We start from the raw sequence: 22,423 nt of genomic DNA, 5'->3' as shown, positions 1-22,423 counted from the left end.
GCGGAGCAGATGGGACATCAAGTGACAGAAGGGCTGTAAATGTTTGCTAATAGAGGGAAAGAGGTGATGGGGTAGGGGAGAGGGACAGGGGGAAGGGGAAAAGAGGGGTTTAGAGGCTAATCGGAGAGGGAAATGGAGGAGGACCGGAAGGGACCGAAGAAGAGAGACAGATGGTGATTATACCAAATCCTTTTAATATAAAACTCCTGCGTCTGTGTTTTAAATGAAGACGTCTCACATGTCGGAACACAAAGTAAAGCTTCAAAATCCGCTTTCTTTAGTTGATTTTGCAACTTCGGCGGTACCAGTTGATACTAAGACACAAAGAATGTCACACTGGTCAAGTTTCATTTCAAACCATGCAAAAGTCGAACATCTTGAAATTCATCTCAGAAATTGTGTGTTCAAGTAAAACAATCATACCTCATTGATTACGTAATACTACTATAGAACCTGACCACAAGCACACTATTCAAAACAATCTTTGCATTTGTATTCGCGTTGGTCCACTGACGAATAAATGTGGAAGTATATATAAGTCAACGGACAACGGAAAACTAGACTGGGAAATTAAAAAAAAAAAAAAATGATGTAAAAGATGGATAAGAGCAAACAAAATGGACTTCGAACCGTTTACCTCGAGGACACAATTCATGCTCTCTACCAACTGATAGAGCTATCTAGTACTTAATTGATGTTGACCACTTTAAAGAGGAGTCAGTCATAATCCACAGTACCTCGTTACCAGACGTCACTCTCAACGAGCACATCTTGACAACAACATGCTATGTGCACATGACACGCGCCATCATAATAAACCAGATTCGAACATGTTCAAATATACTCGCCTGGTGAAAGAAACAAAACAACTTTAAGCATATTGATTACGTCAATTGTTTAAAAGGTTTTTACACTCCAAAATGTAAGTTGTAAATGGAATAAGTAATGGAATAAGTTTAATACGGAGACATGTACGCACAGACTAGCCTAGCGCACATGCGTCGATCTTTAACGCACACACACGCACAACATCACCGCCCGCCCACCACGGCACCGCCACCATTGGCAAGCAACCATGCGGGTACGATGCTAGTTTGCCAAACTCTTAGTTTTTAATGCGTCAAGTTATACGTAGATTTAAATTATTAGTGCCCTGCATATGTACCAAACGCTAAACCAAATTATCTAACTACCCGTAAGTTTCACCTCCCCCCCAGCCTCCATGATTCTGCTTTTATTACGTCATTACGTGTAGACGTCTATGTATAGGCTCATACAACACAAGTCCGATAATGCAGGGTATAACCATAGAAATTGAACCAGGAAGAATACTGACACAGTGTATCGCCGTGTGTTTAAGCATGAAGGCTTGAAAAAGTGAGGGCGCTTTGCGTTGTACGGCAAATAAAGCCAGATCATTTGTAGGTCTTCATATATATATATGCATTGTGCATTCGACTTTGAAACTGAATTTGATTTTACCCGCTTTTTCGAAAGAGTAGGTGTACTTTTCACAACAGAGACATGTTATGGCGACCAGAGTGGTCTAAAAACAAACACAATCCCTCCGAAGAACACACTATACATATACTTAGTATAGACACAGGGAGATACACCAGTATAACATAATTGTTACATACCTGCATAAACCATGGGGTTATACAAGTAATAAGAGTATAGCTATTATTACTCTTGAACCATACGATAATAGCCGGTAACATTGTCTCTGTCTGTCGGTCGATCTAATTAATCCTTCATAGCCTATATGCACAACAGGCCTCGACATTTTTTTTTTTTAAACTACTCGCCAACTGGCGACCGACTCTAAACTTCTACTCGCCAAAACGTTAAATTTACTCCCCATTTCCCCCCGCTAAGTTTGTGTGTGATATAAGCCTAGGTAGTATGGCCTAACTTAGGATATGGCCGTATATAGTGTTACTGTTAGTTGTTTACAGCAAAAACGATCTATTTAAATTGTGGTTCGTCAAAACTGTTTAAAACATGATATATGTGAAAATATAAAACGGTGAAACATTGTAAGCTAAGCAATGGCATGGCTGACAATCTGTAACTTTCACTTGACATGACATCAGACTACTGTATCAGTGTATAAATGTGTTAGTATCGTTAACAAGTTAAGATAACGCTTGGCACTTACAATAATTATTATTATTATCGATCGATTACTGAGTCGGACTTACAGCTTTAATAGGTCAGGTCTCGAAAATTATAATTTTTTTTGGACTAAAAATTAATCCAATAAACTTCCTGTTGTTCATTTTGAGATATGTAATGTTATTTCGGCAAAATTATTATTTTACGTTTGTTCCCTTGAAAGTTCAGTTCGTATCACTACACTTTGTAAATAGTCACCGCGCCTGAAAAATATCCGTACATAATGTACGTATAAAATAGTAAGCGATTTCACACAGTTATCTCCCGTTGACATTGGTGGTTGAACAAAACTGCGATTTGGACTTCCTTCAAGTTCACTGCAATAAATACTGTTGCTGATGAAGGAATAAACCACAAAGCTCAGACAGCAGTTACATTGTGAAACTTGAAAAACTTTCTGAAAATACGCGTTTTGTGTGTGTGTGCTCACATTCTGTTTCTGCTAAGGTTCCCGCGAATACTGCTTGCTTACTTATCTTTGGGAAAATGAATAAATGATGATGTCGAATGAAGTTGAATCGTTTGAAGATACGGATGGGGGGGATTGGCAAATTAGTTCATCTGATGAGTTCTTCTAGTTCTAGTTCTTCACCTACTTGTAACCAGGGGCGTATCCAGGATTTTCTGACCCGGGGGCGCCAATTACGGTACTATCTAAGCGGTTGGCACGCAGCGTACAAGAAAATTTTCTGGTTTTGAAAGCCCCTAGATCACCGGAAATGGCACTTCTCAGGCAGTAAAAATGACCAACCAGATGTACACTTTTGCCCGAGAACCAAGTATTTCCCAATAGTTTATTTTTATCCATAACCTTTTTTTAAGATTGTCACCAGTCACAAATCATGTTCGACCTCATCGCATGTCCTGTGGATCATTGCTTGTGTAGGTGATTCTACGTCGCGGCCCACAATACCTGTCAGCCCCACTTTTCAAGGTTTTCCCCATCTACATAAGATATTTCGTTGTTTACATTAGCATCCCGCGGTATACTGCGCAACTTTCACGGATCGTAAGGTACACGATGGCATACGATGTAATAATCGATGCTGGCTTATATGATATTGACATTAACATGTTGAACGCGCGTGGGCCGGAGCGCGCGAAAACTTTTGGTTATTTTTTTTCGGGCAAGTCGTTACAGCCCCAAATCAAATTGGGCTCCTAAGCCCATGACTTCACACATAGACAGTTTTGAGGCTGTTCATCTTGGAACACCATTTTCATGCTCATTGATATAAGGTGATATATGCTGTTTGCTTTACAAATTCGAGCAGGCGCGTAGCGAGGAGTTTGCCAAGTGAGGGCAAAGCCTGTTGGCAAACTATCTAAGCGTAGCGCCACCATGTGTTGGCTCGAAGCGTACAAGAACATTTTTGGCCGAAAATGCCTCCCAGATCGCTGGAAATGGCACTACCCAGGATCATTTGTTGGCGCGAAGCGTACAAGCAAATTTTGACCGAAAATACCTCCCAGATCGCTGGAAATGACACTTCCCCTGCCTTGTAAGTTGCATCTAAGCATTTTTTATTTTGAAATTACTAACGATATCATAAAAAAATATGCTCAAGGGGGGGGGGGGGTGGGGGAAGTCGCCCCTTTCCAAAATGCGTCATGTTCGAGCCACAGTTGGTTTCATAGCAGGTTTCATATACACACACCCGCGTTATGATAGACCATATATATATATACATTTACATTATTGAGTGAGGACAAAATGGAAACGTCCAAAATGGAGTTGACGATGTTAGGGGTAGGGTGAGGCGCACGCCCCTTCCGAAATCCTTGGCTACCCTGTGTATATAATAGGGATCAGCGCTGTAATGATGTCACTGTTTCTCCTTCTCTTCCAAGTGTCTTGGTGTTTTTCTTTTACTCCCTCCTTTTCTCCTTTTTCTCTCTTTCTTCTTTTTCTTTTCCCTTCCTTGCTCTCCTCCTCCTCTTTTTTCCCCCTCTTTTCCCCCTTTTTTTTCTCTCCTCTTTTTTTTACCCGGGGGCGCACGCCCCAACGCTCCCCCCTGGATACGCGCCTGGTAACCGTTCACTTGATAATACTACCGTGATGTGTAACATTAGGCAATAGGCCTTTCTTGATTGGTTCATAAGTTAATAGTAAGCCTATCGTATAAAGTCAGTGAGCGAATGACCCACTCGCCAAAATGTCGAGCGTAATGCATTTTTTCTCGCCAGTCGCAAAACTCTACTCGCCATTGGCGAGTTGGCGACCGTATTTGTCTAGGCCTGATGCACACATATTTTGCGTGTGCTTATGTTTGTAGACTGTTTGACGAGCCTCTTGTGATGGAGGAGGGTTCATCTAGGGGTGATGGACACCCCTAGATGAACCCTCCTTCCTCGAGCCCCTCGGAAAATGAAAGAAATACAACATGACCTGTCAACCGGGTTATTAGCGGTCTACAACATACCTCAATTCATTTTGTATGTTTTCTTTAATAGTCCTGACCTTGTGTCCGTTCATAAAATACATCGTTCTATTTATAGCTTAATAGCTTTATAGCTTTAACCGTGGCCCTAAATGGACGTTTCGAGTTTTCAACTTTTCCGCTTCGATGTCTCGATGTTTTGACATTTTCGTTTCGATGTTCGACACGTCTTGTTTAGCAACTTTTCGTTTCGGTGTTCCGATTCGACATTTTAATGTCTCGACTTTTTCGTTTAAAATCTTCGATGTTTTGACTGTTTCGTTTCGGAATTTCGATGTCTCGATATTTCCCAACTTCTTCGTTTCGCGATCTCGACTTTTTCATTTTGAAATTTCAACTTTTCGTTTCGATGTTTCGACTTTTTTCAAGATTTGGAAGCTATGTGACTGTAGCAGGCGTTAACGTTCCTTTGCGCTGAACCGGGGTAGATGACACAGGGGGAATGTGTCCCCACAGTGGCGGAGCTAGGGGTATTGGTCAGGAGGGGCGAGAATGGTCCGTAGGGGCGCTTTCGACGCTATCTAAGCGGAGCTCCACCACAGGTTGGCGCGTGGGGCACATAAATTATTTGAGTAAAGATACTCCCTAGATCGCCGGAAATGACCCTTTTCCGGGCCTGGCTAATTTGCATATAAACGAAGAATAAATAGGTGTCATCGCCAGATTACACCAACAAAATGTGACAAATGTCAATAAGTAGATGGGGCGCAATGAAAAAGTTAATAATCGCGAATAAGTAAAAAGTGGTAAAAAGCTGGAAAGGGCGCCAGCAGTTCATTTGAGTCCGTCAGGTGGGGGGGGGGGGGTATCCGCCCTGACTGTATGGACGCTCCGCCACTGTGTCCCCAGTTATATGATTAACCTCAAAAGTTTCCCCTTTTGGTTTAAAAATAACCTTTTCCGTTTTTTCTTTAATAACCCCCCCCCGAAACCGAATCCTTTTTCAATTTATAATACTGCAGTCATGCTGTGCAAACTCTAAGCACGATAGTTGAAACCGGACTAGTTCATCTTGAGGTAATCTTAGCCATGCAACCCAGCCAAAGCTGCAATCTTACAAGCTGCTTGAACGAATACGTGTTGAAATGACTATAGAGTGAACTAGTCGATATGAAATGTGCAATGTACATGGACAGCAATGTCCTTTCTTGTTTTCACGAAATTGTTTTATCCTTCTCTTCATCTGTGCCTGGTCAGGCGCGGAATTTGCCAAGGGAGGGGTGAACCTGTAGGCAAATTATGAGAGCCGTAGATTCGGCATTTGAAACTATCTAAGCGTAGCGCCACCATATTTGTCGCGAAGCGTACAAGATAATTTTGGCCGAAAATGCCTACCAGATCGCTGGAAATGGCACTTCCCAGGCCTTGCAAGTTGCATCTAAGCACTTTCTAGTTTGAAATTATTAGCGATATCATAAAAACGTAAAAAATGCTTGGGGGCGGTCGCCCCCTTCGCCCCCCTTGGCTACGCGCCTGTGTCTGGTTGTCCGACATCTCTCCGTTGCCGTTCGGAGACCTTATGCTGTAGATGTTATCCTGCGTGCCTCACGTTTTATCTTCCACCATAACGCCTGTACCTCATCAGTCAGCAGTATACCGTGGTACGCGTGATAAGTGAAAATCTGGAATCCAAATTTCGAAATCTCCGAAACACCGAAATCTCGAAACGAAAAAGTCGAAATGCTTCGAAATCTAGAAAACGTACTTCAGAGCCACGGTATCATGCAAGTTTTTTACTTTCTTCTGTTTTTTAAATAGTTTTATTTGTTTTTCTAGGGACATGCAATTTCTGTTATATTAATTACCCTTCACTGTAGCTTTTTAATGTCAAATTGGAAATGAACTACTTGCCAAAATGCCAAATGACGCTAAACGGATAGAGTTCCTGAGGATACTCGGAAGCAATTTGACTCATGTAGCACCAACAATGACATCAGAAAGAAGGGTCAAGCGGAATTAAACGCAAGGAATTATTCTAGCTTCGGAAGTATAACGCGCCTTTTTCATTTTAACTATCCAACTAAGGAAACGTTTCCGTTTAAAGTTTATTTATTGATATCAAAGTGTAAAAGTAAGTTGGCCTGACGTCTCAATCCTATAGCAGGATCTTCTCCAGAGGCTCAATTATATCAAGTTTGTTACAGAAGCTTTCAAAGGACTGAAGAATTTTTAATTCCTATGAAACTTCAAGTGAAATCGATTCGTCTCTCCAAAAAATTCGAATTGTAAATATAAGGTATATATTTATTTTAATGGAAGCAGCGAGTTGGTCTTCATTAGTAAAGTGACTCGACCCACGTACAGTTTAATCGTCAGATTGACACGTGACCCACTAAGCATGCTTAATACTGATCGGCAGTCGCTCTTGGTTTCATTATCCATGACTAATGCTTCATAACCATGTACACTCATATACCGGTTAATCGTGTGCAGACAAACGTCAATACATACACACATTCGTTCGACACTTCAACCCAACCGCCCCCCCCCCCCCCGCCCTCACCTTGTCTCAAGTTATAGAATTGATAGGAGAACAGCCCAACAGGGCCAACAAATATAGTTCAGAGCAGTGGGATGGGGTGAGGTAGGGGTGTGGGAGGAGCGGGGACGGGCGAGGCACTTTTTACTAAGCTGTCGCATCTTATGGAGAATGCAGCCTAATGTTAATTCCAACGCTTCACTTGACATATAGGCCCTATCATTTCCAAATTATTTTAGGAGGTGCAGACCGGGCACCTCTCTAGCCCGCTTCAAGTTGATTATGTCGCCGATAATGTTCTTTGCTTTATGGAAGGACCTCATTTGGAAATCCTTTGAGTGTAACTTGAATATTTCTCATTTTTAAACGTAACATTTAAAAAAATATATTTTTGAATATTAAGAATTTTTATTTTGTCATGTAGGAACGAGGCGAATACTATTGAGGGTTCACAGCAGTTAAAAGGTATGAAGCGGATTTCCATTCCGCACAACCTATAATTTTGAGTTGATCTTTACAGTTGCATTATGCTACACGATAAGCTACAGTACCTCTTCACAAATCTTTAAACTCCTCGGCTTCCGTAGGACACAGTATACCCTAGAGTTTATGTAAAGCAAAATATTTGTAAAATATATGAACGACACGTCGAGAGTCCATTTGTGCTTCTATATTTATACATTGTGAGATACCATGGAGACAAGAACAATCTTGGTGAGTATGTGTTTAGAAACAATTCTACGTATTTATTGCTGATAGAGAGAAAGGGATAATTAAAGTCTATAGTATATATTTATGTCCACCTTATCATACACATGTATGGTTTCATTCAGGGCAAGTTGTTACCATAACCACTTGTTTTTCATACCGAGAATAGCTAACTCACGCCATCTTCATTTTCACTGCACAATTCGATAGTGAATTTGTGTCGTAGCTAGATTATGTAATGTGAGACAGATATGCAACAAACTTCCTAAGACAATTAAGCTTTTGTAAAGTCCCAAGTTGCTTAATACGGTAGTTATAGTGTGGGCTTACAGCACTAAAATAAAAACGGTATTACTCTCAGCGTAAACCTCACTCCAAAATGGAATCTTGCCCGTTCGATACGGTATCGTTTTCATCTAACTTGCATCCCTGATCGCCTTAAGAGAGACATTGCCCGCTTAACTTCCTTCTAAGTGATTACAACTGACTGCTTTGGTTCACATTTTTCTTGAAAAGTCGATGGAAGGAGAGGGGCGGCGTTTCGGGGGCCGGGGGGGGGGGGTAGGTAGAGTAGGGGTCGTAAAATGAACTGGTATCTAGGCCTAGATCACTCTGACTAGTGATAGTTCATTAGATTTCTAAATATACCCTGTTTAAGAGCTTAGAAAATGTTGAATAAGTAGCCGGAATTTGAATTCGAATTTATGAGGCCGTCATTTCAACAAACAAGTCAACATTTTCATAGAAGTATATAGAAATGTTGAGATAAAACGTTCAAAATGTTAAGCTAAAAAGTTTAAGTTAAAATGTATCATATGGGCCACCGTCGAATCCGATATCTAAACTTCTCCAGGCCCCACCGGGATTCTTCCCCAACCCCTTCCTCACTCTTTTGGTATATCTTCGTACGTTATATACTGTAGCTTTTATCACCCTTCTTAGAATTGTCCTTCCATAGCAGAGAATATACACAAGGTTATAGCTCTTAAACTATGGAATTTAAATTGGAGAGGGTTTTTGCTCAAGGCATATGAGCGATTCTTTCGAAATCATGAATCTCTGAATAGGAAGAAGGACATTGCAAAGAGTAATACTTGCACACATTGGAACTGGGTGTGCGTTGATAGTACATGGTTTTTTACAATATATAATGTTTAAGTTTACACAATCTCTCTGGTTTCTTCTCACTTTTTCCAGATTATTATAACATTGTGCGGTCTGTGCCTTTCAAGCCTATCCTCAGGTTTGTCAATTTGCTTTTCACACAAACATATATATATATTCCGTTCCCATATATAGTAACAATGAAAAATACGATGGGTTCAGTTATGACACTATTAAGACTTTGAACTGGCAAAGTTTACTCATTTTGGAATATATTTCTATGCATGTTGTTCTTACAATGTGCTAACAATTAACGCATCTTTATTTAAGTGACGTATTTCGACAAAATTTAATAAAACCTCGGATAATTTCTGTAGAAGGGTATCTTCGCTAATAATGACCTATTGGCATCTTTCTATTATGACGCCCTCTATTGAGTCCAGGATCATCATAGCTTAATATATCTTTCTGATTCTGTGAAGGGAGTGTGGGGGGGGGGCTTGCCCCTGGCCCCCTCTAGTTACGCCACTGAGGCGTCATAGAGGTCGCAGCTAACCCACCATATTGAAACAGTTTGTTTTCTTCTGGGCGTAGTTATTTGTTTCTTTCAACAAGTATGGGTTCCTTATCCCCGAGAATCCCCCAAATGATCAAATGATTCTGAAAATCGCTTTAGAATAATACGCAGGATTCATTTAGATCTGTACAGTTTTATTTCTCTTTTTGTCAATTATTTCATGTAGCAGAGACGGTGAACTACAATGGAACATGGCACAACCAATTAGGTTCTTACATGGAAGTGACGTCAACTTCTACGGGATCACTACAAGGCCAGTACTATACAGCTTTGGTCCGTACCGGTAGTGGAGCTAGTAAGTAACCACGAACGTGTATTTTAACACTCTCTATACATGTACCCGGGTATGCATAAATCAAACAGTGGTCTCGAGATCGAACCATCCTTCATTGATCTGAGAAAAGAGATGGTGGTGGTTGGACCTCACCCCTTCCACCCCACCCAGAAAGATATGGAAAGGGTTGGTAGAGCTAGCATGTAATCTTGAACGTGTATACTTTCTAGATTTGTAGATTCCTAAAAAGAAATATCCTTCATTTTTTATATCCACTCTCAAAGTCAGCATCCTTAGGGGATGTCTCGCGGCTTCAGTGTGTTTCTCAATGTATACTTTATGTTTCCCAGGTGAATCGAAAGCCCTTTCGGATCCCAGGTGATAATTATGTCACTCGGACCTCTTTTTTTAAGTCTTCAATATCCGTTCAGTATATTATGAAAGTGAGAATACCTTTATTGTTATCCCATATTTCCCCGGTCCCCTTGACCCCTTACTTACCCCATGCCCAAAGGGTTTATTCTGTGTTGTCTCCCTTTTTAACTTGATATTGCTACTAGTAAGATGTATGTATAGGAGACTGTTAGATATGAATGTAATAATGCTGATTACATTATGTAACTATATATGTGCTGATGCTTCAGAATAGCAACCAAGGAGCCGCCATGGTGTAGTACAGAATGTACGACACACTTTTGGCCCTACTAGCACTAGGAAGTTTTATGTATGTATATATGTATTTTAGATCCTCCTGCAAGCAAGAACTCGCAAAGAAGCCATCAGTGGCTTATCAAAGCTGCAAGCTGACCGTTGTCAGTCTCTTAGATTCATATTTAACGTCCATGATTATGAATTGTCAATTGTCAAGAACCCTGTAACTGGACGACAAACATTAATCTTGGAGTGACTCGAACTCGGAACCTTATGATTGAAAGGCATGCACCGGCGTTTACCACAGAGCTAACACTCCTATAGATACACTCCTGATCAAGAGAGATTTTAGCAAGTCCCTCATTCACTGTAAAATATATATACATATTTCTTTTTCGTTCTGTTCTTTCAGAGACATAGATATCCAACGTTTTTACCTTTTTTAGAATTCCAATAATGGCCAAATACATTTCTATACTTTATTATCTTAGTTCCAGGCGTTCCATTGGTTGGTTTTGTTGCTACAGATGGAACTAATAGCACTATCGGATTCGTTGGCTCCTGGTTCAATTCCACTGTAGTGACATGGAATGGTGAATACAAGATATGCCAGGACGTTCCTGTCATATTCACATCATGGATAATGAAAACTGTGACAACATCGTGTCTTGAAAGCCCACTATCAACACGGTAAGAATAAAGCCGGGTTTCATCAGGCCCTCGAAGGATTTCAATGCAGACTGATAAAGAACAATGACAAAAATCGGTCCATAATGTTTGGAATGTGCGGGCCCTTATAGGCTTAGGCTTGAACAGCCCGCCGGCTGCACATTGATAATTTTTGTATTATAATTGTGTATGTGTGTGTGTGCGTGTATGTGTGGGTGTATGTATGTACATAGGCGTACGGGACCATTTCGGTTTGGGGGGCAGAAACTTTTGTGTCCGAAAGTTCCCGTGACACTATCTAAGCGGAGCGCCACCATTGGTTGGCGCGTAGCGTACAAGAATTTTTTTGGCAAAATATGCCTCTCAGATTGCCGGAAATGGTACTTCTGAGGCCTTGCAAGTTGCATCTAAACATTCTTTATTTTATAATCTCACGTTTAGAAATTTACACTTCCCCCAAAATTTGGTAAATTAGAAGAAGAAAAATGGTAAAATCACTTTGAAGGGGAAAAATAGGACAGTATAGTTTTTAAGCTCCTATTTAGTTACGGTATTTATTATTTTAACACAGTACTCAGCTACCTCCAGAAAAAAAACATATATTGTAGGCGGGAAAATGTCGCTGTGTCGGGTGACACTGCAATTTGTCTCACAAAAAAGTATAAAAAATAACAAAGAATATGATAAACCTGTACTTTTAGGCTTGTAGGCCCCCCCCCACCATCCATGAAAAAGAAAATGTTTCTTGTATACACTCATGTCGGGGATGTCCAGGTATACAGTTGACTAGTTAGAAAAAATGTTTACTGCGGTTTTTTCACTTCAAAGAGACTGCTAATCTCCATGCATGCATGTCACCACGATTGTGAGCGGCGTTCCCTGTTAATAATTTTGGGCGATAGTGCAAAAAGCGTGGTAGCCCAGACGAGCTGCGCTTACGGTGGTGTTACACGGAAATATTCGGGCATCATGATGCTAAATAAAGAAAATCATTAGGCCTATATTAATATTAATGTCACAAAACAAATAACACAGAACACTCTCCACGGAATTGTCAGGCAAAAAATATGAAAAAGATTCGGGCAAGCTACTGCATATTTATATATATATATATTTTTCTCCTCTTAGGCTGCCCGAATTTTTTCAGGACTTTTGCCCGAATTTCTTGTCCTCTGGAATTTTTTTTTTGGGGGGGGGGGCAGTCTGCCCCCTGCGCCCCGCCTCGTACGCCTATGTGTATGTAATTGAAAAAAAAACGAAACGAAACATTGTCCATTCTAGGTATTCTGAGATTCTGGTTAGCTCTGGCACTTTGCTCCAACCAATTTGTGTTTTTCTATCTGGCAATCGTTATTATCAATTTGGATTCCCTGATCTACAGTAGCTCTTCAGACTCGTTTCTGTGGGAAATGTGTCTTCACCTTGCTCTCGTAAGACGACTTTACGAGGTGCATGTCACAAAACGCTGCTATGATACGTCATAATGCATACTTGTGATAATTGCATAGAATTGTGGTGTGGATCATAATTTTGCAAAGCGAACAGAGGGGGGTATCTCTCTTTAAACACGAATGATCTGTAAGAACTGAACCAAACCATTTCGATAGTCTAAACATAATTTGCCATCTCTTCCTTTAAGTATGCTTATAAACAATCAGTTAAGTATGTCGGGTGGTTACACTAGTTAGGTGACAATCCATTAAGCTTATAGGTTGCATTTCAGAAATAGTTTGAAATATAGTCGGAACAAACCCATTCAAAGCTCTACGGAAGTAATGCTTAAATCTAGACAGATTGTTACAAAAAATTACCAGAGAATGTACCTTATTTCTCAAAGTCAACATCAACACTCCAACATTCCAATTATATCTAAAACGACCTGACGATAACACGTATACTTTAAAATATGAGATCAAAGATCAGACGATAACGGAAATAAAACATAATTCTGATAGATAACTACAGACATGCAAGGAAGAATTGAAAGTACCTCCAACTAGTAAACGAGTCACTAAAATCCAAACTGGCCTCCAGTGCGAAACAACGTTTTAAACTTTCCTTAAGTCGGTTCGTTTTTCTTCTTAAGTCTGCTAGCGTAGAGCCTGCCTTAGTGTCATAACAAACGCTTCTCAGCCTTTTGGCTAAGATCATGTGTAGTATCTGTTCCCTTTCTGGGGGAATGGTTATACACACCTTACGATGATCAAAGAGTCACAGTCTCGATGCAAGAGGACTGGGGTTGAGAGCGGATCAGTCGTTTTGTTGTTTGGTTTTTCGTGGCCAGGTTCTTTCTATAGTGACTTTTCTGAATAGTACCACCACGTCCAATTCCGTTAATTGTCAGACATTTTATAAAAAGAAAATGTTTGACAATTAACGGAATTGAACGTTAGACGATTAGAAATACAACTGAGTAAAACAAGTAAAGCGTTCAATCACAATATCTGATATGCTTGTTAATTCGTTATTAGTTTCACGATTTGCTACCTTCCTTAAAACTTCAAATAAGATTATGAACTCCGTCAACTTACTAACTCTATGTTAATATAATAATGTAATATTTATCAAATCTGTCTTAAAAGAACACATACAGCTGGCATGTGCATCAAATCTATTGATACGTTTATCCTCAGTATATTTTTTGTCAAGTCAGTTTAAACCTCCACAGAGACCCCCCCCCCCCATAAATTTCTTCTATTCAGTATAAATATTTCCAGTAGCAATCAGAAAAACGAAGACGACCATCCAAATTTGTATTTTTATGTACCTAAAATGAATCCTATAATGCTAACTGGATAATGCTAACCTTATTGCGAGAGAAAACGTCCGTGAACGGGGGTGGGGGGTTGTAGGTGATATATCGTATATGGGATGGGTTCCAAGGGGAGGGTGCCTAGGATGAAAAACGGTGCTATATGTTGCAACTTTTGAATCAATGTTGAAGCTTTACAACTGTTTAGTTTGTGCCGCACACGTATGTTGTATACATTTGTACTGTACATTTGATAATATTCCGTCTGCCGGTGTGTGTGCTGGGGTGGGGGGGGGTGGGGTGGTTGAGGTTTGGGCTGAGCTACCCTTTGTTTTTTTTCTGGGGAAGGGGATAAAGACCCCGCCCAAATTGTATGGTGTGGCCCTTCTCTGCTACAATACTATGATATATGGAGATATCAGTACCGAATGCGAAAGCAATTGCAAGCGAACAGAGGATCTTTAAAAAGTTTCCTTCAGGACATCAAGTTACCAGTAACATGGATGTGTCTTCGACTAATGCAGAATTACATTCCATTGTGCATGTAAATTATGACCTCTACTTTCTTTTCTGCCTCCCTCCTCCTCTCCCCACCCCCCCCCCCCCACACCTTGCACGTTTGTCTTCTATCACTGACTTAAATCTTCTCTTTCATTATTATTTTCAGGATCGGTCAGGATTGTTTTACTCGATTCAGACAACTTCCTTTAGAAGATGGTGAATGCGAACAAACTCAACCACGGAATCCCTGTAACACACCCTGCTAGTTAGGTTACTTGAGGTCAATCACTGAATCCCTGTAACACACCTTGCTAGTTACGTTACTTCAGGGTTAATCACGGAATCCCTGTAACACACCCTGCTAGTTACGTTACTTTAGATCAATCACGGAATTCTTGTAACTCACCCTGCTAGTTATGTACATAATTATTTCATTATCGAGAATTTCTCATTCTGGGCGAGAAGAGGGAAGAGCCTTTTGTCGCTCGTATGGCGCACATCACTAATACCTAGTCTGGGAAGGGATGCGGTTGGTGGAGTGCTGGAGTATTTTGTATTGTAACTTATTAATAGAATGCGCTTGGTTTAGTTCACTATATACGCTGCTAACGGAATACCTAACGCTACTGTCTTATGTATTTACATAACATACTTTTCATTGCCAAAGTGCACCCTGTATACATGTAAGTCTGATGTGAAACGACCAAATCGATGGACAAAAAATAAATTAATAAATAAATAGAAAGAATACTCACCTATTCTCTATGTTTCATTTGAAAACTTTCATTTCGTGTGTTGGTAAATTTTCGTAAGGAGGGAGTTTGGGAGGGGGGGGGGGGGGCGGGCGTGAACGAGGGTTGGAAAAATTCCGGTTGGAAATATCATTGAATAAAAGCAATGTAACGTTAGGAGGCGGTAGAGGGATGACAGAGAGGTGATCCTTTCATCGCTGTCCAATGGCACAACTTGCCATCGTACAAGCAAGGTGTCCATGACAAACAGTCGGGGATAAAACAATTGCGTTCTTTGCATTCGACAACCTAGCTGCTTTGTCTAATACGAGGCCATCCACTAGTTGCAGTCACCAAAGACATGCAACTTTGCTTTATTGGCTTATACCCAAGATTTGGTGATGGCGCTATAACGACTGATCACGAACCGACACAACTGGACTGTCGTTACGTAGAAGTCACGGACAAAATAAAAATATTTAAATAAATATTATTAGACAAAAGCAGAGAAATAAGATATGACTCATATTGACAAATAAAGAGTACTTTGTTAGAAAATATATTATAACTTTCGGTCTCGTTGGGATGCTCGTCGGCAGTGGAATGTAAAGTACAAAATTTAATACAATGTAAAGTATGTCGCTAGATAAGTCCCAATTACACACTCTCCTAATTAAAAAGGAATGGAAATAACGACCAAGGCAAATGAACAAGTTTATCTTCGAATATTTAACCTACACGTCCGGTTATTGATTTCATAACCCGTTTATGTTGAGCAGATACCATAACATATATAAACTTAAGTTATTACATGACATATTTTACAAGATTTAAACAATTACATGGTTATAATTACAAAATATGTTGACTTTCATCAAAAGGTACCACAAACAGTTCTTCTTACTAACTGCATTTAGTGGAAAACAATTCAATGATAAAGTATTTCATTCGTATATTATCACAAGAGATAAGTTATAAAAAATGACAAATGGACCCTTACCGTTTTATATAGTTCTCTTTCTCTTAAATCTCAGGCTGTGGAATTCTCACATTAAGAGTCCATTTATCCCTATTTTGCGAAAAACGAAAGATATAATTTGGAAATTCGAATGAACCCTTGCACAACCCCGCCCCCCCCCCCCTCCACCCAAACTCCAAATAAACTACAAACTAGTAATACAAATATAGATATTTTATTGAAGTCACTCCAAAGCACTCGAAAATTTGATTCTTATCTAAAGTCAAAATTTCTATACAGAAGTGCTTGCTAATATTATAGGCTTGTTACTTATTAACCGAATATAAATGTGGTTAGTCATTGTGTCGATGTATAATATGATAAACTACTAAAAATTGAACCCAGTAATTATTCAATCACATTGTATAGCTCCTTTCAAATTGTCAAGGCTGGGTTGTCTTCACCGTTGTTCTTATAAGTATTCTCGGCATCAGATGTATTCTTGTCGACACAGGTCCAATTTCCTGCTTTGCCATTTCGCCATTTTGAATAGCCAAAAACAATAATCATAATGACAGCCATTACACTGACTAGGATGACACACAGCCAGTTATTATGTACTGTAATAAAAACGAGAAACGCATGTTAACACTAATATAGCATCAAATGTAGTGTGCTAATTATACTTACCATGTTAATATATGAAATATAGCAAAATTATCAGCATGTTTAAACTTACCTCCAAACCTCTTTCTTATCCTATCCTCTGTTACAGCTGCAAGAAACAAATCGAAAAGATAGATATAATATATGACGAATACGATTGATACACACTTAGTAGCTGAAAATTAAACATAAGCTGGAAAAATGCTAATCCGCATAAACTTACATCCTACGCATGATTTGTGAGTTTCAACTTCCTTGAGTCGCCTGTAACTATTCTGAATGCAAAGAAAATCCTAACGTCACGGTTGTGGTAATATACCATGTTGCTCTCCATATGTAACTGTCCGTATCTTAAGACATGGTATTAGATTTTCTGAAATAATTAAATTCGGTCATTTCGGAACCAAAAGGGGGTGCTACGAGGGGTCTTTTACGTTTAGTTTTGGATAATCTTTATGTCATTTATGAAGCTCGATATGTTTACAGTGCGATAATTTAAAACGGACGATTTATTTATGTGATGTGGGTTATTCATCACAGGCATATTTATCACATCAGTCTGCATGGGTTGGGGAATTGGCTTCTCCTTTAAATGTCATTTAAATATCCCCCTCCCCCACCTTCGCCCCACACTTAAAACCAACTGCTGAAAAATGAGTCTTCTCCCTTCTATATATTTTTACTTGAAGATCACTACCCAGAAAAAGAATGTTTCAACAAGCTCCAATGGGGTGGTCTAATTTCAATTGACAGCTCCTTTATCATCATCATACAGTAACAGTTTATCTCCTCATGAAGCCTATGCATTGTATGAAGTCACCTGAAGTACGTTTCTGGAGATGCAGCGTAACGTCTGTCTTGTGTTGCCCAAGAATCTCGTAGTTCACAGAGCAGGACGCTGTGACGTCATAAGTCTGCCAGTCTTCGTCTGTCTCACTTTCATAAACCTGGTCAGTCGTTATTTCGTAGTAAGTAGTCAAGTATATGTTAAACAAAGACCCAATATTTCTCACTATTAGCTGTGGTCGACTGAATGTAATTCTGGAAGAAATATATTCATCGTGGATCCATTTCGGATACACGATTGGAAGAACGCCCTCTATTAAACATGTCAGATATCCACTGCTTGTAACATTAAATGTGCAATCCAATGGCTCTGAGCACCCAACGATAGAAGGTGTAGGATTGATTGGTGTAACTAATGAATAAAGACATAAGAAGAGAAAATTATAAACGGTATAGTTCTTAACTTGTTTTTCATTTTCAGATTGTTATTTTTTATTATTACTACGGATACGACGAAGATTGCAATATATATTCCAAGCGTTCTACCTACCGATTGATTAGCATGATAAAGATAAAGGTTTGTTCATTAGAAAGACAATATACCTCTATATCTTGAGGTTGTTAGTCATGATATAGTTAGCTTTAGCAATACTATGACACTGCACTAACTAGTTAATGTGAAGCAAGGCTTTTTGATGAATAGTATTTATCTGTGACTTTGAGACCTTAATGTAGCAGATCAATTAACGTTTAGTTATGACGTTGTACCTCATATTGGGCCCGTCTGATAAATGCACCATGAAAGTAAGTTAAAACCAGGAACATGTTCGGAAAACAATATGAAAAAGAAAAATGGAACAAACGGTATTGTTTATAGTCAGTAGAACGCAAGAAGGGTATATTATACAATAAATTAAGAGATTTGCAAAAATAAAGGCACTCACCAACGGTCTTGATATTATGTTGCTTTACGTCCTCGACTTTACCATTGTTGTAGATACAAACATATTCACCTTCATGTGTATATGAGAATTTGGTAATGAGCAACGATCCATCCTTACCAAGCTCGTAGCCAGGTTTCAATACATCCGATTTGCCTTCGTGGTAGTATCCAATAGTTTCGTGGTTTCTTTTCCATAATATGAACAAAGGATTCTCATTGGTGCAGACTAACCTGACGTCATCATATGCCCTATAATATGTCGGTTTCAACAGAGTAGTGATGTAGTCCTTACTCTCATCTTCGACCATTACAACTATTTGTCTTAATGGCTTAGCTGGAATATCTATTATAGAGTTACAGATGTAAACATATAGTCGGTCTGTCGAGTTAAGATTTACATTCGTTGATACGAAAGCCTCGTACATGTTTCCATCAAAGGACTTAGAAGTATTAACTAATCGTGTACCGTTTGATGTGTTCCTTGTCCAGCTCAGTAACGTATGAGGTCCTGTATTTGTTTCCCGACACATGAAAAATGTCGGATCTTGCAGCTGCACCAAACAGAAGTTTCTTCCCTCGCAAACATCTACTGAAAATACCGCTGTTTCGACGCTTGCTGTAGAATAAACGAAACCCTTAGAAAACCAGATTACGTAAACAAGTAAGGGTACCTGAAGTGTCGATCATGGCAGAATCTTATTCGAATGCGTATTGAAACTGTGTTCATTTCCGTTTGTCGTTGAAGAAGATCCTGCTACAAACAACACATTAGAAACTATAACTTATACATTCCAACTCAGGCCTATTTACCTATTTTTTTCTTAGAAAACTGGATAACATGGTACATAAATGTTACTGAGTTTGGTAGGTATTATCTCAGGACCGAATTTCTATGGCAGGTCAAAATAATCGCGGTTTACAGCTAGGGTTATTCTCATAACTTAATATACAACACTGACTTACCATAAATAACGACTTCCTGATCTGTTGTTAATGTATGTATGTTGGATACAATAACTATAACACGGTATGTTTTTTCGTCGCTGAAAGTAGTATTCCTTGTCAGCAGACCACCGGTATTGGTAATATCGTATTTCCCAGCAGAGACTCCTGACCCCGCCTTCCGGCCTCCTTCAAGACTTGCGATTGGTCGAGCATTACGTGAAGTTGAATCGTACCAAAAAACCCTTTGCGACTGAGGGAAGTAACAATTTATGAGTGCGTCGGATCCATGATGGGCGTAAACAGTAATGTCAGGACAATCTGTGAAAAAAGTAAAAACGACGAGGAAGCTGTAACCTGATTGGTTTGAGTCAGTAAAATCACATTTAATGCTCTTTTATTTCCAAAGGTACATTCTTCTGCAATCATACAAATTTTCATCACATAGCTCAAGGAATTTGTTTTTACGTGTAAATCAGTATAAGCAAATTCGTGTTTGCATTTTCTCAGTTTATATATTTTTTAACGTCATTTATGATGCTTTGCTGCTGTACCTAACCGTGAAGTAATAACAAGATCAACATTTTTCTTTCTCGATATTAGGTAAATTGTTTCTATAATAATGTTCTCTTTAAATGAATGGTACTAGCATTACCTATAATTATAAATTCATGTTGATAATCATGTCCGTCTCTGTCGGTGTATATCAACGTATACAAAGATATATGATCAGTTGTAACATTGTTGATAACCATGGCGCCATCTTCATCAATATCCAGCGTACTGATGTCGCGCCCAAATCCAAATCTATGCTCGTTATCTTGAAAGTGGAGTAGAATTGAGATGACGTATAATATCTGACATAAAAAAGCAAGCCAAAATGTCAAAGAAGTTAAAAGATTCTCCAGTCAGAACATTTCATACTCATAATGTCATATCTAGCCTTTCCTGTCAAAATTTAAAACAAAAAGACTCATAGTTTCAAAACAACCCACAACCCTCAAATGAATAAGTAATTCTTTGCTCTTATGCTTGTTTATTGACTAGTTAAAGCATGTCACAAACATATTACAACAGAGTGTAGCATTGTGCGGTATTCACGAATTAGCTTAGCCCACGGCCCACTGCACTACTTACTAGCAGTAACATTAGTAGGCCTACAGCCACGGTGTGTACATTTAGGAGAGTTACTGCATTTCCAACGCATCCAGTTATATATCTCGGTATCGTAATGTACAGTACTGTAAACCAGACCCATGTACTGCACAACTTGCTAAGGTTTACTACATTTAAAGCTTATATTTTCTACATATTGCTGTTGCATCGGGAATTTTATATAACCTTAAACTGAACATGATATTTGTATATGAACCATATAAAGCAAATTCATAAATGTTTCATGTGGACATTATATATAGAATCCGGAAAAAGCTATATAAAGTCTGATATAATTATATAAGGGTTCTACTTTGTTAACCTTATGAAACTTATATTATGTAATAGTTTTATATGGATTTTATATCCAGCCCATATTCGAATTATCTCAAATTTGATGTGGAGTTTATGAAGGGAATCCATATAAAAGTCATATCAAGTTCCTATAATGTATGTAAACATTATACTTTATATAATATTTATTTATATTTATATTGGCAATCACAAACTTTTTATTATATCTGAACAAACCTATAATATGGATATGGGCAGGGAATGTTACTGATTGTTTACATTTGGATTATTACTTCCTTGCAATATGTTTTTCACGGATGTTCTGATGCGGTTACTCACTATATGTAAACAGCCGTTTCCTTCCTTTAAAAAGAGTATAGGTAAGCAGTATTGTTCGATCACGGGTTGAACAATTGGTCTCGCTGTGTTGACGTACAAGAACTGTGATATATTGTGTGTAAGGCAAACCACGTAAATCACGTTATTCATTAGACAAATTCAATCTGCCTGCCTAGTTTTATATATTTCAATCATTAAATTGCTTCATTTTGTCTCTTGATTGTTCTCACTTGTGTCAACCCACGCCTTTCCCTTTCCCTTTACCTCTAACTTTACCTATACTTTCATAAAAAGGGATATCAATTATTCTTTGAAAAATATACATTGTCAAGTTAAACACTTTTTAAGAGTTAATGAAGTCCTGTTAGTCATTATAAACTATCACCGTCATCATAACGCAATCATGCAAAAAAAAAGAAAGCTGAATTGAAATAGTAAAAATGTATCGAATAATGTATAACTATATTGAATTGTGTATTAATGGTTAATACTCGTGGAAATAACTCACTCTTCCACATGTTGAAGGCTTACCTTGATTAGACATAATTAGTAAATTTCCTTCGACTGGGTTATCGTGGTAATATTTAACTTCGCTCCAATCTCCTTGTAGCCTGCAGTCAATTTTCCAACTACTGCCGATTCGTGCATTTTGGTGGCTTGTACAGTCTGTCAAAACACTTTTAGTACCTAAAACAGTTGTGTTCGGAATTAAGATAAAATAGAGTATAGTATTTCTCATCAAAATAGATTATTTTTGATAGAATTAGCATGTGTAATAGAAAGTTGGCCTGACGTTTCGATCCTAGCAGGGTCTTCTTCAGAGGCTATATGACAAGCTTGTCATTTACACAGGCTCTTTAGTGGATAAGCAGTTTGCTAACAGTTTTGTTTTATTTTTATTTAGCAATTAGTATTCTCTGTATTAAAACAACATCAGTTTGTCCCTTCTTTAGTAAACCTGCAATATAAAATGTAATAAAACAGAGCAACTGAAAGAGGTATGCATTCACAAACTTCTTAATTACTTAATAGCCAGTCATGTCTTGCACCGGTCCAAACTAATCCTTTACTGAAATGTAAACGGCTCATCTAATAATTGTAAAACATATTGCGTTGTTGCTTAAAAAATTCGATTGAAGCAAACGTTGACGTATAATTTCTTTTTCATTTAACCGATAAAATGTAAAAAAAAAAAACATTGCAATAATATATACGTGTGTCAACCGAAATGATAACGAAACAAAAGTCATGGTTTTCTCAAACACCAAGGTTTAA

The 22,423-nt window shown here is 38.7% G+C and overlaps 2 protein-coding genes and 1 pseudogene across 3 annotated transcripts in view; 2 read left to right on the top strand and 1 right to left on the bottom strand.

The window, feature by feature from the left end:
- Positions 1-7,697: 7,697 nt before the first annotated feature.
- Positions 7,698-15,092, top strand: LOC139981508 (streptavidin-V2-like). 2 transcript variants are annotated; one of them, XM_071993954.1, is made up of 5 exons: positions 7,698-7,812; positions 9,004-9,049; positions 9,654-9,782; positions 10,904-11,102; positions 14,501-15,092. In XM_071993954.1, the coding sequence occupies exons 1-5, from the start codon at positions 7,792-7,794 to the stop codon at positions 14,598-14,600; spliced, it is 495 nt and encodes a 164-aa protein (XP_071850055.1). In that variant the 5' UTR covers positions 7,698-7,791; the 3' UTR covers positions 14,601-15,092. The 2 variants fall into 2 exon arrangements, with proteins under 2 accessions (XP_071850055.1, XP_071850056.1); XM_071993955.1 differs by having other exon boundaries at positions 7,708-7,812; positions 9,657-9,782.
- Positions 13,203-13,279, top strand: LOC139981708 (U2 spliceosomal RNA; annotated as a pseudogene).
- Positions 15,093-15,622: 530 nt separating the features above from the next.
- LOC139981501 (uncharacterized) overlaps positions 15,623-22,423 on the bottom strand; it is a 135,357-nt gene continuing 128,556 nt past the window's right edge. The window contains exons 8-12 of the mRNA XM_071993934.1: positions 19,382-19,681; positions 18,420-19,034; positions 17,510-17,887; positions 16,763-16,798; positions 15,623-16,643 (exon numbers count right to left, since the gene is read on the bottom strand). Coding sequence (XP_071850035.1) covers positions 16,459-16,643; positions 16,763-16,798; positions 17,510-17,887; positions 18,420-19,034; positions 19,382-19,681 — 1,514 coding nt within the window. The 3' untranslated portion in view covers positions 15,623-16,458. The remainder of the gene's footprint in view (positions 16,644-16,762; positions 16,799-17,509; positions 17,888-18,419; positions 19,035-19,381; positions 19,682-22,423) is intronic.

The sequence above is a fragment of the Apostichopus japonicus genome, chromosome 15 (genome assembly GCF_037975245.1).
Source record: "Apostichopus japonicus isolate 1M-3 chromosome 15, ASM3797524v1, whole genome shotgun sequence".
Classification (NCBI taxonomy): Eukaryota; Metazoa; Echinodermata; class Holothuroidea; order Aspidochirotida; family Stichopodidae; genus Apostichopus; species Apostichopus japonicus.
The sequence above is the reverse complement of the archived record's forward strand: the minus strand, read 5'-3'. Positions and strand labels throughout refer to the sequence as shown.